This window comes from Aquarana catesbeiana, linkage group LG06, assembly GCF_042186555.1.
Source record: "Aquarana catesbeiana isolate 2022-GZ linkage group LG06, ASM4218655v1, whole genome shotgun sequence".
Lineage (NCBI taxonomy): Eukaryota > Metazoa > Chordata > Amphibia > Anura > Ranidae > Aquarana > Aquarana catesbeiana.
In genome coordinates, this window is record NC_133329.1 from 126,223,985 (window position 1) to 126,238,705 (window position 14,721).

The 14,721-nt window shown below is 47.1% G+C and overlaps 1 protein-coding gene across 5 annotated transcripts in view; it reads left to right on the forward strand.

The window, feature by feature from the left end:
* The window catches only part of LOC141148911 (interleukin-9 receptor-like), a 136,758-nt gene that overhangs the window by 87,816 nt on the left and 34,221 nt on the right, over positions 1-14,721 (forward strand). For all 5 annotated transcript variants that reach the window (XR_012245262.1, XM_073636775.1, XM_073636773.1 and 2 more), the window contains exon 6: positions 10,172-10,358. Coding sequence is in view for 4 of the 5 variants with exons in the window: in XM_073636775.1 (XP_073492876.1) it covers positions 10,172-10,358 (187 nt within the window). In the remaining variant the exon portion in view is untranslated. The remainder of the gene's footprint in view (positions 1-10,171; positions 10,359-14,721) is intronic.

Below are 14,721 nucleotides of genomic sequence, written 5' to 3' on the forward strand. Positions count from 1 at the left end.
TTTTTTTTTTTTTAATGGGCCTATCTTAAGGTAAGGGGCCTGGAGCTGCAGCTCCAATAGTCCCTATGTTAATCTGGCCCTGTCCGAATAATTAGAAAACACAGTTCTAGGTGCTCTATTATTCTATTTAGCTGAACGATCTGGAATTGACAGTAAAATTTAGAAACTTGAGTAATTGTAGGCTGAACAGCAACTGAATTCCAGCTGCATTCATTTGGTTGAAAATTCTTATTAGCTAAAAGAAATTGTAGAGATATTTTTTTAAATAACAACCCTGCCTATACTTACCTGCTCTATGCAATGGAACCTCCTCTTCCCGGGTCCCCTGCCAGTGCTCCTCCTCTCTGTCCAGTGCCCCTATTGGAAGCCGCCTCCCACAAGGGCATTTGTGAGTGCTCACTTCCAAGTCCCGCTGCATCCATCGACACAGAAATTGGGACTCGGCCCCGTCCCCCGCTCCCTTAGTCACTGGCTTTGATTGAGAGTACTGGGAGCCAATGGCTCTCAGTGCCCCAGCAAAGCAAAGTACAACAAGTACAACCAGCTAGACCCAGAAGTGAGGGGAGCTGCAGACGTTCACAGCGCTGGATCGAATGAGGACTCAGGCAGGTAAAAGGGGGGGGGGGGGGTGAAGGGGGATGCTGATGCCTAAACATTTTTTACCTTAATTCAAGGAATGCATTGAAGTAAAAAATCCTAAGACACGGTTTCTAGGACACGGCGCGACCCTAATCTCTGTAAAGAGCCGTGGCCGCGGCTCTTTAGTCATGTGATCGACTGTGTCCAATCAGAGCCGGTCACATGTAAACATGGAGATACCGGTAATCGGCTCTCCTCACCTCACACTGACAGAGTATGAGGAGAGGAGAGCAGAACAGCGGCATCTCCTCGCAGAGGACATCTAGGTATGTAATCAGGGCACTGATCATCAGTGCCCTGATTACAATAAAGCCCCACCAGTGCCCACAAGTACCAGCAATCAGTGCCCACAAGTGCCAGCAATCAGTGCCCACAAGTGCCAGCAATCAGTGGCCATTAGTGATGTTAGTCAGTACTGGCTATCAGTGCTGCCCATCAATGCCCATCACTGCTGCCCATCAGTGCCGCCCATCAATGCCCATCAGTTCCGCCCACCAGTGCCGCCTATCTTTGCCCACCAGTGCCGCCTATCTTTGCCCACCAGTGCCCCCTATCTTTGCCCACCAGTGCCACCCATCAATGCCCACCAGTGCCGCCTATCAGTGCTCATCAGTGCCACATATCAGTGCCACCTATCAGTGCCCATAATTGCGGAATATTCATGCCTCCTCATCAGTGCCACCTAATTAGTGCCCATCAGTGCAGCCTATCAGTGCCCATCAGTGCCTCCTCATCAGTGCCCATCAGTGAAGGAGAAAAATTACTTATTTACAACATTTACTGACAGAAACTAAAACTTTTTTTTTTTTTTAATTTTTCGGTCTTTTTTTTTGATTAATACCACCAAAAGAAAGCTCTATTTGTGTGAAGAAAATGATAAAAATTTCACATGGTTACAGTGTAGCATGACTGCCCATTTGTCATTCAAAGTGTGGCAGCGCTGAAAGCTGAAAAATGGCCTGGGCAGGAAGGGGGTGTAAGTGCCTGGTATTGAGGTGGTTAAACTTTTCACTCTCTCATTTCCAGATCATTCAACTAACTACTAAGAGGAGTTTTTCTGGATTATGGGCTGTACCAGGTAGAAAGATTTCTCCATTACATGTGAGATATACTGTATTATGTTAAAATGTACAGTATCAGGCTACTTTCACACTGGGGCGGGGGGACATTTAGCGGTAAAGCGCAGCTAATTTTAGCAGGGCTTTACCGCTGTAATAGTGGCGCTTTTCGGCCGCTAGCGGGGTGCATTTAACCCCCGCTAGCAGCCAAATAAAGGGTTAAAAGCGCCCGCAAAGCGCCGCTGCCAAAGCGCTTTTCAGGCGCTTCAGCAGCGGTGCCCATACACCACTCCCGCACTGCCCGAAAGATGCTGCTTGCAGGACTTTTTCTAACGTTCTGCAAGTTCACCACCCCAGTGTGAAAGCACTCGGGGGCTCACACTGGGGCTGCAGGGGAGGCGTTTTTCAGGCTCTTTACAGGTGCTATTTTTAGCCCAAAAGAGCCTGAAAAATGCCCCAGTGTGAAAGGGGTCTTAGACAAAGACTTTGTACATCCAGTAAGTTCCAATGAAGGCTTAACAATACCATTAATAATAATCAAACTAATAATAAAAAATAAAATAAAAACATGATGAAACCTTGTTAACCAAGAGCAATACTAAAAATATGCACCTTTCCTGAAGATGTTCTGTCCCATTTATATGTGTTTTTGCTGTCTTGTATTGAGCTGTGTCTGGCTGAAGTTGTTTGATGTAAGCTGACATCTAGTGCCAGTTTAGAGCTAAAACAATATGAATACTCATGCAACTTAGTACCTCCCTTTGTTTTCCCTTCCTGTTTAAAGCGGAACTACACTGCATCTGCACACAACAAACCAAAAAGCAATTTAATTCATTTTTTAATATTCTCACCCATCCATCCATCCATGTCCCCATGCTTTATTGTGCTGAGAAATCACCTTGAAAAACACCCCCTAACATTTCTGGCCATGGCCATTTTGACTGAGGGCAGATAATTCATGTAGCATTAACTTCCTGGAATCCATCTGCCCTTAGCTCAGGCATGCATGCAGGAGGGTGTGTTTAGCTGAAAAAACCCCTTCTTCCCTACTGAAGACTTTTGGGATGTATGACAAAATTTGCCCTAAATGTAAAAAAATTAATTTGCCCTAAATGTAAAAACAATTCAGTTTAAAACAAGTATGTAAGCAAGCACTTCCAAAAGGGTTTTGAAGGGTTAAAGAGGAAGTAAACCCTGATGGGTTTTACTTCCTCTTTATTCCCCTGCAAAGTAAAAGCATAATGGGTTAGTATGCTTCTCATAGCCCATTATGTGGCGCTTACCTGTAAATGAAGCCCGCGATGTACCCTCTGTGACTGGCCGGAGCTGCGTGATGTCAGCCGCCAGTCATGGCACGCGCTGGAGAAGAAACGGCGAGCAGGGCCACTACAAGGCAAATATCTCCTAACGTTGAGATATTTTCAGTACATATAGGTAAGCCTATATGTAAAAATAGGTCAGGGGGTTTACAACCACTTTAATGCTTTTTAATTGCTGTGTTCATGCCCTTCAATTTATTAGGTCAACCGGGTGCAAATCATTACCCTGTCTTAATCTTGTACTGTGTTCTTGACCTGCTGAACTGGTGGTGCCTTTTTCCCGCTCTTTTCAGCAAGGTCACTGCTCCCTGCAGGTCATACTATATAGATAGGGCTCACTAAGTGCCCTTAGAGTTGTTTGGGAAAAGATTGCCAAAATGTAGCTGTTACTCTCCCAGAGTGATCACCCCCTTGGGGGCGACAGGAGCTCAGTCGGGCATCCCAGGGGATCTGTAGCCTGTAGACCCTCATAGACTTATAGCTGTCAGTTATGGACTTTAATGCCTTTATGGATTACTGCCAAATCATGGACTCTAATGCCCCGTACACACGGTCGGATTTTGCGACGGAAAACGTGTTGTCGGAAATTCCGACCGTGTGTAGGCTCCATCACACATTTTCCATCGGATTTTCCGACATACAAAGTTTGAGAGCAGGATATAAAATTTTCCGACATCAAAATCCGTTGTCGGAAATTCAGATCGTGTGTACACAATTCCGATGGACAAAGTGCCATGTATGCTCAGAATAAATAAAGAGATGAAAGCTATTGGCCACTGCCCCGTTTATAGTCCCGACGTACGTGTTTTACATCACCGTGTTTAGAACGATCGGATTTTCCGACAACTTTGTGTGACCGTGTGTATGCAAGACAAGTTTGAGCCAACATCCGTCGGAAAAAATCCTAGGATTTTGTTGTCGGAATGTCCGAACAAAGTCCGACCGTGTGTACGGGGCATAAGAGACTATTGCTACCTCTTGTGTATTTACTGCCTGTTATGGACTCTTGCCCTGAAAGGATTAACTTTGCCATCTATCTAATGTACGGTCACTTTATGGAGCACTAGAGAGCTTTGTATAAGAAACTGTGTGGAAGATGTCTTTGAGACTGTTACTTTTTACCTGAAACTACTTCAGTAAAAGTTCTTTATTTGTTCATCTGAATCTGCCTGGTCTGAAGTCTCTCTAAAGGGGTGCATGCATTGCATATAAAAAAAACAGGGTTAACAACTAGGGGACTGAAGTTACAAAAGAGAAAGTACAGAGTCTAATGAACAGAATGCTTTCCAGAGGAAGCTATGTTGCCGTTGCAAATGATTGCAGTATTTGTGTCACTTGCTAACTCAGCCAACCAGCCAGGAGACGGGTGACATGGCTAAAATGACAGTTACTCTGGTAATAATACTCTGGTAATAAAAGGGTGTTATGCTTGGCCCCTTCACTAACAGCTGGTTCCCCACATTCTGGGACCGTCCCCCATGGCACAGAGTACCTAGGGACCCAGCCTGGAGTCGCAGGAGAAAGAGATGAGATGGGACCCCGGGAAGGAGAACAAACATGGAGTTATGGAGAAGGTGCGTTTCCTGTATCCATTTTTAACTGTGGGACCAATCACTGGGAGCAAGGTGATGGGAATACTGAGTTTGTGGAGGCCAGTGCATGCTCCACGGTACCATCTCAGAAATGCTGCACACTGGAAGGGAGAGGTGTTCTCTAACAGAAGTGTGTCTGAAGTGCTCAGTGTTAACAGTGTGAGAAGTATGGCCATAGATTACAAGGAGTTAACTATGCAAGTTACTGCTAAATCTGGAGACCTGCCTTAACCACTTCAGCCCCGGACCATTTGGCTGCCCAAAGACCAGAGCGTTTTTCCAATTCGGCACTGCGTCGTTTAACTGACAATTGTGCGGTTGTGCGACGTGGCTCCCAAACAAAATTGACGTCCTTTTTTTCCCACAAATAGAGCTTTCTTTTGGTGGTGTTTGATCACCTCTGCGGTTTTTATTTTTTGTGATATAAACAAAAAAAGAGCGACAATTTTGAAAAAAACGCTATATTTTTAACTTTTTGCTATAATAAATATACCCCAAAAATATATAAACATTTTTTATATACGTGTACGTATTCTTCTACATATTTTTGGTAAAAAAAAAATCACAATAAGCGTTTATTGATTGGTTTGCGCAAAAGTTATAGCGTCTACAAAATAGGGGATAAGTTTATGGCATTTTTATTATTTTTTTTTTTTTTAGTAGTAATGGTGACGATCTGCGATTTTTATGGTGACTGCGACATTATGGCAGACACATCGGACACTTTTGGCGCTATTTTGGGACCATTCACATTTATACAGCGATCAGTGCAATTAAAAATGCACTGATTACCGTGTAAATGTGACTGGCAGTGAAGGGGTTAACCTGTAGGGGGCGCTGCAGGGGTTAAGTGTGTCCTAGGGAGTGATTCTAACTGTGGGGGGGATGGGCTACGTGTGACACGACACTGATCACCGCTCCCGATCACAGGGAGCTGTGATCAGTGTCCTGTCACTAGGCAGAACGGGGAAATGCTTGTTTACATCAGCATTTCCCTGTTGTTCCTCTCCGTGAGTCCGCGGGACCTGCGATCACACTCACGGAGCTCGTGGCAGGGGGCGCGACCACACGGCGGCAAATATAAAGGGACGTAACTGTACGCCCATTTGCCTGTCCGTGCCATTCTGCCGATGTAAATGTTTGTGCGGCGGCCGCCAAGCGGTTAAAGTTAATTTAACATGACCGCAGCTCTTGCCTGCAGTTCCACTTTGTCCCCACTAGGGCATCTTTAGCCCCGTCCACACGTAAATATAGTTTACTTTCATATCTATTTACTAATGCCAGCAGCATAAGGATTAAAAATAGTCAATGCTGATTTTCAGAGTGAAGTTCCGCTTTAAAGTGGTTGTAAAGGTAGAAGGTTTTTTCACCTTAATGCATTCTATGCATTTAGATTAAAAATAACCTTCTGTGGTCAGCTCCCCCCCCCCCCAGCCAACTCTTATACTTACCTGAGCCCGATATTGATCCAGCGCTGTGCCCAAGAGCAGCAGCTCTCTCTGCTCTCTCTCTCTCCTCACTGGCCATGGAGGTAGTAGCAGGAGCCATTGGCAAATTTGTGTGCAACCAAAACACAGCAGGAACGCCTGGCTGTGTTTTCCGTGTCAGTACTCATCTGAGCGGCCGGTTACATGCAAACAGCAGCAGAGTGTCTTATCGATATATACAGGATACAAATCTCATAGTCGCTGCTGACAGTTGATGGTCGCACACAGTGTGTGCAAGCAGCATTTACAACCGCCAGCAAGAATCTACTGAATCGTGCTGCCGTGCCTGGCTTCAGATATTCGGCCTCCTGTTTACTAAGGCTTGGTTCACACTTTTGTGGTTTCCCTGCAGCTGCGTTTTGTACGGGTACAGTAGCCCATTAATTTGAATGGGCTGCTCTACCTCCTGAAAACGTAGGGAAAATGTCCCTCACCTTTTCCATAATCATTGCCACAGGGAAACCATATAATGCTATATGGTTCACAACATGGAAAACCAAGCTGCAGTTTCCAGTGCGTGGGGATAGCATCATAGGTGTGCGCAGCCTATTGCATTAGGGTGTGTACCCCAAAGCTTGAACACGCATGCCTTCCTTTGCATCGTCTCCGCCACTACTGATGGCGGAGACGACCGGATCGCATTGGGAGGGGGGCCTCTCCCGCCCCCGATAAAAGTGATCTCGCAAATTATCTGAAAGCGGACCACCCGCTGTTGTAGAGGATAAAGGGTTATGGCAGCTATCTGCTGCCATAACAACGGTATTCCACTTCAAACAGCCGACGTACAATGAAGGCGGGTGGTCTAGAAGTAGTTAAAAAAAGGAAGGCGCTGCTAAATTACATATTTACTAGCCCTTTCCCCACTCTTCATCCTAAAACATCCCCCCACAGCAGCTGGGGAGAGAGGGGAGGAGGGAAGCCAGCAGCACTGTGGGGCGGGGGGCCAACATGGGGGAAGCCCGGGCAGTAGAGGGAATCAGCACTGCATGTAGTGATTAGGGTTTGCCCAGGCACAGCTGGCACACCCCCTGCGCATGCTTATGGGTGGCATTAAGAGTAAATGGCACCACCGTGCATCTGCTAACAGCAGTGCATTTGTGCTGTGGGTACAGGAAAGTGTGCAATTTACACGCAGTCCTGCACTTGCAAGAAGCGGGACCTAGCCTTTAGAGCAGGGGTCCAATCCACCCAGGGCCGGATTCCCAACAATCCAGGCTGGGGCCGGGGCCAGGTCAGCTCGGCTTCGGCAGGGAGCATATCCGCTCCGCTCCGCTCAAGCCGCCTCCCCCACCCCAGTAATGGAGGGCTCCGTGTGCCGCGCTGCATGCTGGGAAGTGTAGTTCCCAGCACAGTCCCGCACGGAGACAGGAGGCGCGAAGAGTGACAGCGAGAGCGGAGGCTTCAAGCAACAGCCTACTAACAAGTGAGGACCCCACTGTCCCCCTGTCCACCCCACTGTCCCCCTGTCCACCCCACTGTCCCCCTGTCCACCCCACTGTCCCCCTGTCCATCCCTCTGTCCCCCTGTCCATCCCTCTGTCCCCCTGTCCACCCCTCTGTCCCCCTGTCCACCCCACTGTCCCCCTGTCCACCCTTTTGTCCCCCTGTCCACCCCTCTGTCCTCCTGTCCAACCCACTGTCTCCCTGTCCACCCCACTGTCCCCCTGTCCACCCCACTGTCCCCCTGTCCCCCCTCTGTCCACCCCTCTGTCCCCCTGTCCACCCCACTGTCCCCCTGTCCACCCCTCTGTCCCACTGTCCCCCTGTCCACCCCACTGTCCCCCTGTCCACCCCTCTGTCCCCCTGTCCACCCCACTGTCCACCCCACTGCCCCCGTGTCCACCCCTCTGTCCCCCTGTCCACCCCACTGTCCCCCTGTCCACCCCTCTGTCCCCCTGTCCACCCCACTGTCCCCCTGTCCCCCCCTCTGTCCACCCCACTGTCCCCCTGTCCATCCCACTGTCCCCCTGTCCACCCCACTGTCTCCCTGTCCCCCCCTCTGTCCACCCCTCTGTCCCCCTGTCCACCCCCCTGTCCCCCCTCTGTCCACCCCTCTGTCCCCCTGTCCACCCCTCTGTCCCACTGTCCCCCTGTCCACCCCTCTGTCCCACTGTCCCCCTGTCCACCCCTCTGTCCCCCTGTCCACCCCACTGTCCCCCTGTCCACCCCTCTGTCCCCCTGTCCACCCCACTGTCCCCCTGTCCCCCCCCCTGTCCACCCCACTGTCCCCCTGTCCACCCCACTGTCCCCCTGTCCACCCCACTGTCCCCCTGTCCACCCCACTGTCCCCCTGTCCCCCCCTCTGTCCACCCTTCTGTCCCCCTGTCCACCCCACTGTCCCCCCCTCTGTCCACCCTTCTGTCCCCCCCTCTGTCCACCCTTCTGTCCCCCTGTCCACCCCACTGTCCCCCTGTCCCCCCTCTGTCCCCCTGTCCCCCCTCTGTCCACCCCACTGTCCCCCTGTCCACCCCTCTGTCCCCCTGTCCACCCCACTGTCCCCCCCTCTGTCCCCCCCTCTGTCCCCCTATCCACCCCACTGTCCCACTGTCCCCCTGTCCACCCCACTGTCCCCCTGTCCACCCCTCTGTCCCCCTGTCCACCCCACTGTCCCCCTGTCCACCCCACTGTACCACTGTCCACCCCACTGTACCACTGTCCACCCCACTGTCCCCCTGTCCACCCCTCTGTCCCCCTCTCTGTCCCCCTGTCCACCCCACTGTCCCCCTGTCCACCCCTCTGTCCCCCTCTCTGTCCCCCTGTCCACCCCTCTGTCCCTCTGTCCCCCTGTCCACCCCACTGTCCCCCCCCACTGTCCCCCTGTCCACCCCACTGTCCTCCTGTCCCCCCCTCTGTCCACCCCTCTGTCCCCCTGTCCACCCCACTGTCCCCCTGTCCACCCCTCTGTCCCCCTGTCCACCCCACTGTCCCCCTGTCCACCCCACTGTCCCCCTGTCCACCCCTCTGTCCCCCTGTCCACCCCACTGTCCCCCTGTCCACCCCTCTGTCCCCCTGTCCACCCCACTGTCCCCCTGTCCACCCCACTGCCCCCCTCTGTCCACCCCTCTGTCCCCCTGTCCACCCCTCCCCCCCTCTGTCCACCCCTCTGTCCCCCTGTCCACCCCTCTGTCCCCCTGTCCACCCCACTGTCCCCCTGTCCCCCCCTCTGTCCACCCCTCTGTCCCCCTGTCCACCCCACTGTCCCCCTGTCCACCCCACTGTCCCTCTGTCCACCCCACTGTCCCCCCCTCTGTCCCCCTGTCCACCCCTCTGTCCCCCTTTCCATCCCTCTGTCCCCCTGTCCACCCCTCTGTCCACCCCACTGCCCCCCCTCTGTCCCCCTGTCCACCCCTCTGTCCCCCTGTCCATCCCTCTGTCCCCCTGTCCATCCCACTGTCCCCCTGTCCACCCCTCTGTCCATCCCACTGTCCCCCTGTCCACCCCACTGTCCCCCTGTCCACCCCACTGTCCCCCCCTCTGTCCCCCTGTCCACCCCACTGTCCACCCAACTGTCCCCCTGTCCACCCCACTGTCCCTCTGTCCCCCTGTCCACCCCTCTGTCCATCCCACTGTCCCCCTGTCCATCCCTCTGTCCCCCTGTCCATCCCCTATATATATTATTATTTATTATTCATTCTTTTATTCTTTTGCACTACAAAAAAGATGTGTGCATAGGAATTTAGGAATTAGTTCATATTTTTTTTAAACTATAGTGCGGCCCCCCAACAGTCTGAGGGACCGTGAACTGGCCCCCTGTCTAAAAAGTTTGAGGACCCCTGCTTTAGAGGAAATGTTCACTTTGACAAGTGAATAGTAGTAAATAAAGCAAACCTGTGTTCACCTTGAATACCCACTTGTGTGAAGGAATTAATACTTGTTGGAAGATGATTGGCTGATTGAAGTGAACAGAACTTTATCGCATTTACTAAGCTCAGGAAATATTCACTTGGCTAAATGAAAAGTCTCTATTCCTTTCGTAAATCACCCCGAGTATGCTCTTCTTACCTGCAAACTGATTCTTGACATCTGACAATAGTGGCATGTGACGATGTGGTTTTCCTGTCTGTTATGTTTCTACAGGAAGCAAAGCAGAAGACATTGCTTGACAAGGATCTCTTAAAGCAGTCTCAGTCTGAGGAGTTACCGGCATCAGAGTTTGGAACGGGCTCAGATTATGATCTGCGCCTTCGCTGTAAATTATTGGACGACCGGGATTATCACAGCCAATGGAGCGAGTGGAGTTCAGAGCTCAGGATACCTGCTCTAGGTACCATCAATCTGCTCAGCTTTGATCTATTAAATTAAAGTGTACCTTTTAGTATCTTTACTTGTGCAGACTTTTTAAGTCTGCACAAATAAATTCCTGATATGTCACAAAATACAGCAACACTATCATTTATTTATATATTTATTTATTTATTTATTTATTTATTTATTTTTTGATTAAAAAGCCATCCTTGAGCTTCAGTTCAGTAATTTTGCCTAGGCTGAAAATATGTCATTAGTCTGCGGCGGGCAGGAGCAAGCCTTTCCCCAGTCTCCTCCCTCCCAGTGATCAGACTGCAAAATTGTAACTTTGTAACTAGTCGCAAGGTGAGAAGCTTGTGAACACAGAACTGCACAGATTCCAGTATGAATATAAATGCTTAATCTCTGAGCCAGCTTCTCAGTCAAGGAAGTAAATGGCGATTGTAGATGATAACGGAACAAAGATGGCTCTGCTCTCTGGAGAAAAAGCAGATGGAGGCATTTTCATGAAAAATACCGTGATCTCTTTTTTTTTTTTGAAAGCCTATGGCGTGCATAACACACCCAAAAACTTCACCCGGTGCATAAAAAATGTGCACACACATAAAGAGTGCTCACAAAAAAGTGCAACGGGTACACAGACGTGCCAATTCCCTGATCCCCCAGGGCGTTAGGCTCCAGACGGGGACAAAGGTACTTACAATGGTCTATCTGGCCGAAACCAGACAGACCCCGTTCTCTGGAAGGTCTGCTCTCTATGAGATGTAATAAACACCTGCAAGTGTTACATTTTTACATTTCATAGCATGCATGTCCTTAAAGGGTAACCCCTATAGCAGGGCTAAACTCAGTGATACTTACCTCTAATTCAATACTTCGACAACAGCTTTAGTTCCGCATTAACCCCTTGTCAGGTTTTTTTTTATTATTATTATTTATTTTATTTTATCATAATTCTTCACATGTAAAAAAAATTGTAAAACAGGATAAACCACACAATTTACATTCTGCATCATGTTTTACATCAGAATTATACCAGTTCCCCTCTCTCCACCCACCCCCGTCTCCCCTCCCCTTCACCCACCGCTCCCTTCCTCCCTCTCACCGAGCTAATTCCTTGTCAGGTTTTTATTGCTATCCAGGGGACGGTTAGAGGTAATTTACATTTGCGGATGGCAGTGGTAAACACAAGTAGTTGCAAAGGCAGTGGGTGGGGGTGTACACATGCTGCAGACATGGTGGCAGGCACTACCGCATGCTGAATGTGACTCATTGAAGTGAATGGGGCCAGACTGCAAGCGTCCCACAACCAAGTGCAATGTACGTGGATGTAGCGCAGTACGGCAGCATTTGCAGAAGTAAAACATGCACTGAGGAAATGAAATATTGCCTCCTCACTACCTGTCAAACGCACCTCTGCCGGGTTAGCCCCCCCCATATCAAAATTTTTTTTTTAAATCTTATGCAGTTTGTTAGATCTTTGTTAGATCAGGTTAGATTAACCGTTGTTTGCGTTAGATCTCACAAAGAAGAAGCAATATTAACAGTTATTTGCTGGGGGGGCTAACTCGTCATCAGCCCCCCCATATCGAAAATTGACTAAACAGTTAGCTATTTTGGAAGCTATTTGTTAGATCTGGTAAGATCAAGTGGTTTTAACGTTAGATCTCACATAATTAGAGACTTATTAAGTGATTAATGAGGGGGGCTGGCCCCCCTTATCAAATTTTCTGGCCAAAAATCATTCAGTCTAATAGATATTCGCTAGATCCGGTAAGATCAAGTGGTTTTAACGTTAGATCTCACATCATTAGAGACTTATTAAGTGATTAATGAGGGGGGCTGCCCCCCCTTATCAAATTTTCTGGCCAAAAATCTTTCAGGCTAATAGATATTCGTTAGATCCGGTAAGATCAAGTGGTTTTAACGTTAGATCTCACATCATTTCAGAGATATTCCACATCAAAATAGAGATATTAGGTGGTACATATGGACGGGTTAGCCCCCCCCTTATCAAATTATCTGGCCAAAAATCATTTAGGCTAATAGATATTCGTTAGATCCAGTAAGATCAAGTGGATTTAACATTAGATCTCACATCATTTCAGAGATATTCCACATCAACATAGAGATATTAGGTGGTACATATGGATGGGTTAGCCCCCCCTTATCAAATTTTCTGGTCAAAAATCATTCAGGCTAATAGATATTCATTAGATCCGGTGAGATCAAGTGGTTTTAACGTTAGATCTCACATAATTAGAGATTTATTAAATGAATAATGAGGGGGGGCTGGGGGGGCTGGCCCCCCTTATAAAATTTTCTGGCCAAAAATCATTCAGGCTAATAGATATTCGTTAGATCCGGTAAGATCAATTGGTTTTAACATTAGATCTCACATAATTTCAGAGATATTCCACATCAAAATAGAGATATTAGGTGGTACATATGGACGGGTTAGCCCCCCCTTATCAAAATTTCTGGTCAAAAATCATTCAGGCTAATAGATATTCATTAGATCCAGTAAGATCAAGTGGTTTTAACGTTAGATCTCACATAATTAGAGACTTATTAAGTGATTAATGAGGGGGGCTGCCCCCCCTTATCAAACTTTCTGGCCAAAAATCATTCAGGCTAATAGATATTCGTTAGATCTGGTAAGATCAAGTGGTGTTAACCTTAGATCTCACATAATTAGAGACTTATTAAGTGATTAATGAGGGGGGCTGGCCCCCCCTTATCAAATTTTTGGCCAAAAATCATTCAGGCTAATAGATATTCCATAGATCCGGTAAGAAGTGGTTTTAACGTTAGATCTCACATAATTAGAGACTTATTAAGTGATTAATGAGGGGGGCCATATCAATTTTTTGGGCCAAAAATCATTCAGGCTAATAGATATTCGTTAGACCTGGTAAGATCAAGTGGTTTTAACGTTAGATCTCACATCATTTCAGAGATATTCAACATCAAAATAGAGATATTAGGTGGTACATATGGACGGGTTAGCCCCCCCTTATCAAATTATCTGGCCAAAAATCATTTAGGCTAATAGATATTCGTTAGATCCAGTAAGATCAAGTGGTTTTAACGTTAGATCTCACATCATTTCAGAGATATTCCACATCAAAATAGAGATATTAGGTGGTACATATGGACGGGTTAGCCCCCCCACATGCAATTTTCTGGCCAAAAATCATTCAGGCTAATAGATATTTGTTAGATCCAGTAAGATCAAGTGGTTTTAACGTTAGATCTCACATCATTTCAGAGATATTCCACATAAAAATAGAGATATTAGGTGGTAAATAAGGACGGGTTGGCCCCCCCTTATCAAATTTTCTGGCCAAAAATCATTCAGGCTAATAGATATTCATTAAATCCGGTAAGATCAAATGGTTTTAACATTAGATCTCACATCATTTCAGAGATAGTCCACATCAAAATAGAGATATTAGGTGGTACATATGGACGGGTTAGCCCCCCCTTATCAAATTTTCTGGCCAAAAATCATTCAGGCTAATAGATATTCGTTAGATCTGATAAGATCAAGTGGTTTTAACGTTAGATCTCACATAATTTCAGAGTTATTCCACACCAAAATAGTGATATTAGGTGGTACATATGGACAGGTTAGCCCTCCCACTTGCAATTTTCTGGCCAAAAATCATTCACGCTAATAGATATTTGTTAGATCTAGTAAGATCGAGTGGTTTTAACGTTAGATCTCACATCATTTCAGAGATATTCCACATAAAAATAGAGATATTAGGTGGTACATATGGACGGGTTAACCCCCCCTTATCAAATTTTCTTGCCAAAAATCAATTAGGCTTATAGATATTCGTTAGATCCAGTAAGATCAAGTGGTTTTAATGTTAGATCTCACATAATTTCAGAGATATTCCACATCAAAATAGAGATATTAGGTGATACATATGGACGGGTTAGCCCCCCCTTATCAAATTTTCTGGCCAAAAATCAATCAGACTTATAGATATTCATTAGATCCGGTAAGATCAAGTGGTTTTAACGTTAGATCTCACATCATTTCAGAGATATTCCACATCAAAATAGAGATATTAGGTGGTACATATGGACGGGTTAAACCCCCTTATCAAATTTTCTTGCCAAAAATCAATTAGGCTTATAGATATTTGTTAGATCCAGTAAGATCAAGTGGTTTTAACGTTAGATCTCACATCATTTCAGAGATATTCCACATCAAAATAGAGATATTAGGTGGTACATATGGACGGGTTAACCCCCCCTTATCAAATTTTCTGGCCAAAAATCAATTAGGCTTATAGATATTCGTTAGATCCAGTAAGATCAAGTGGTTTTAACGTTAGATCTCACATCATTTCAGAGATATTCCACAT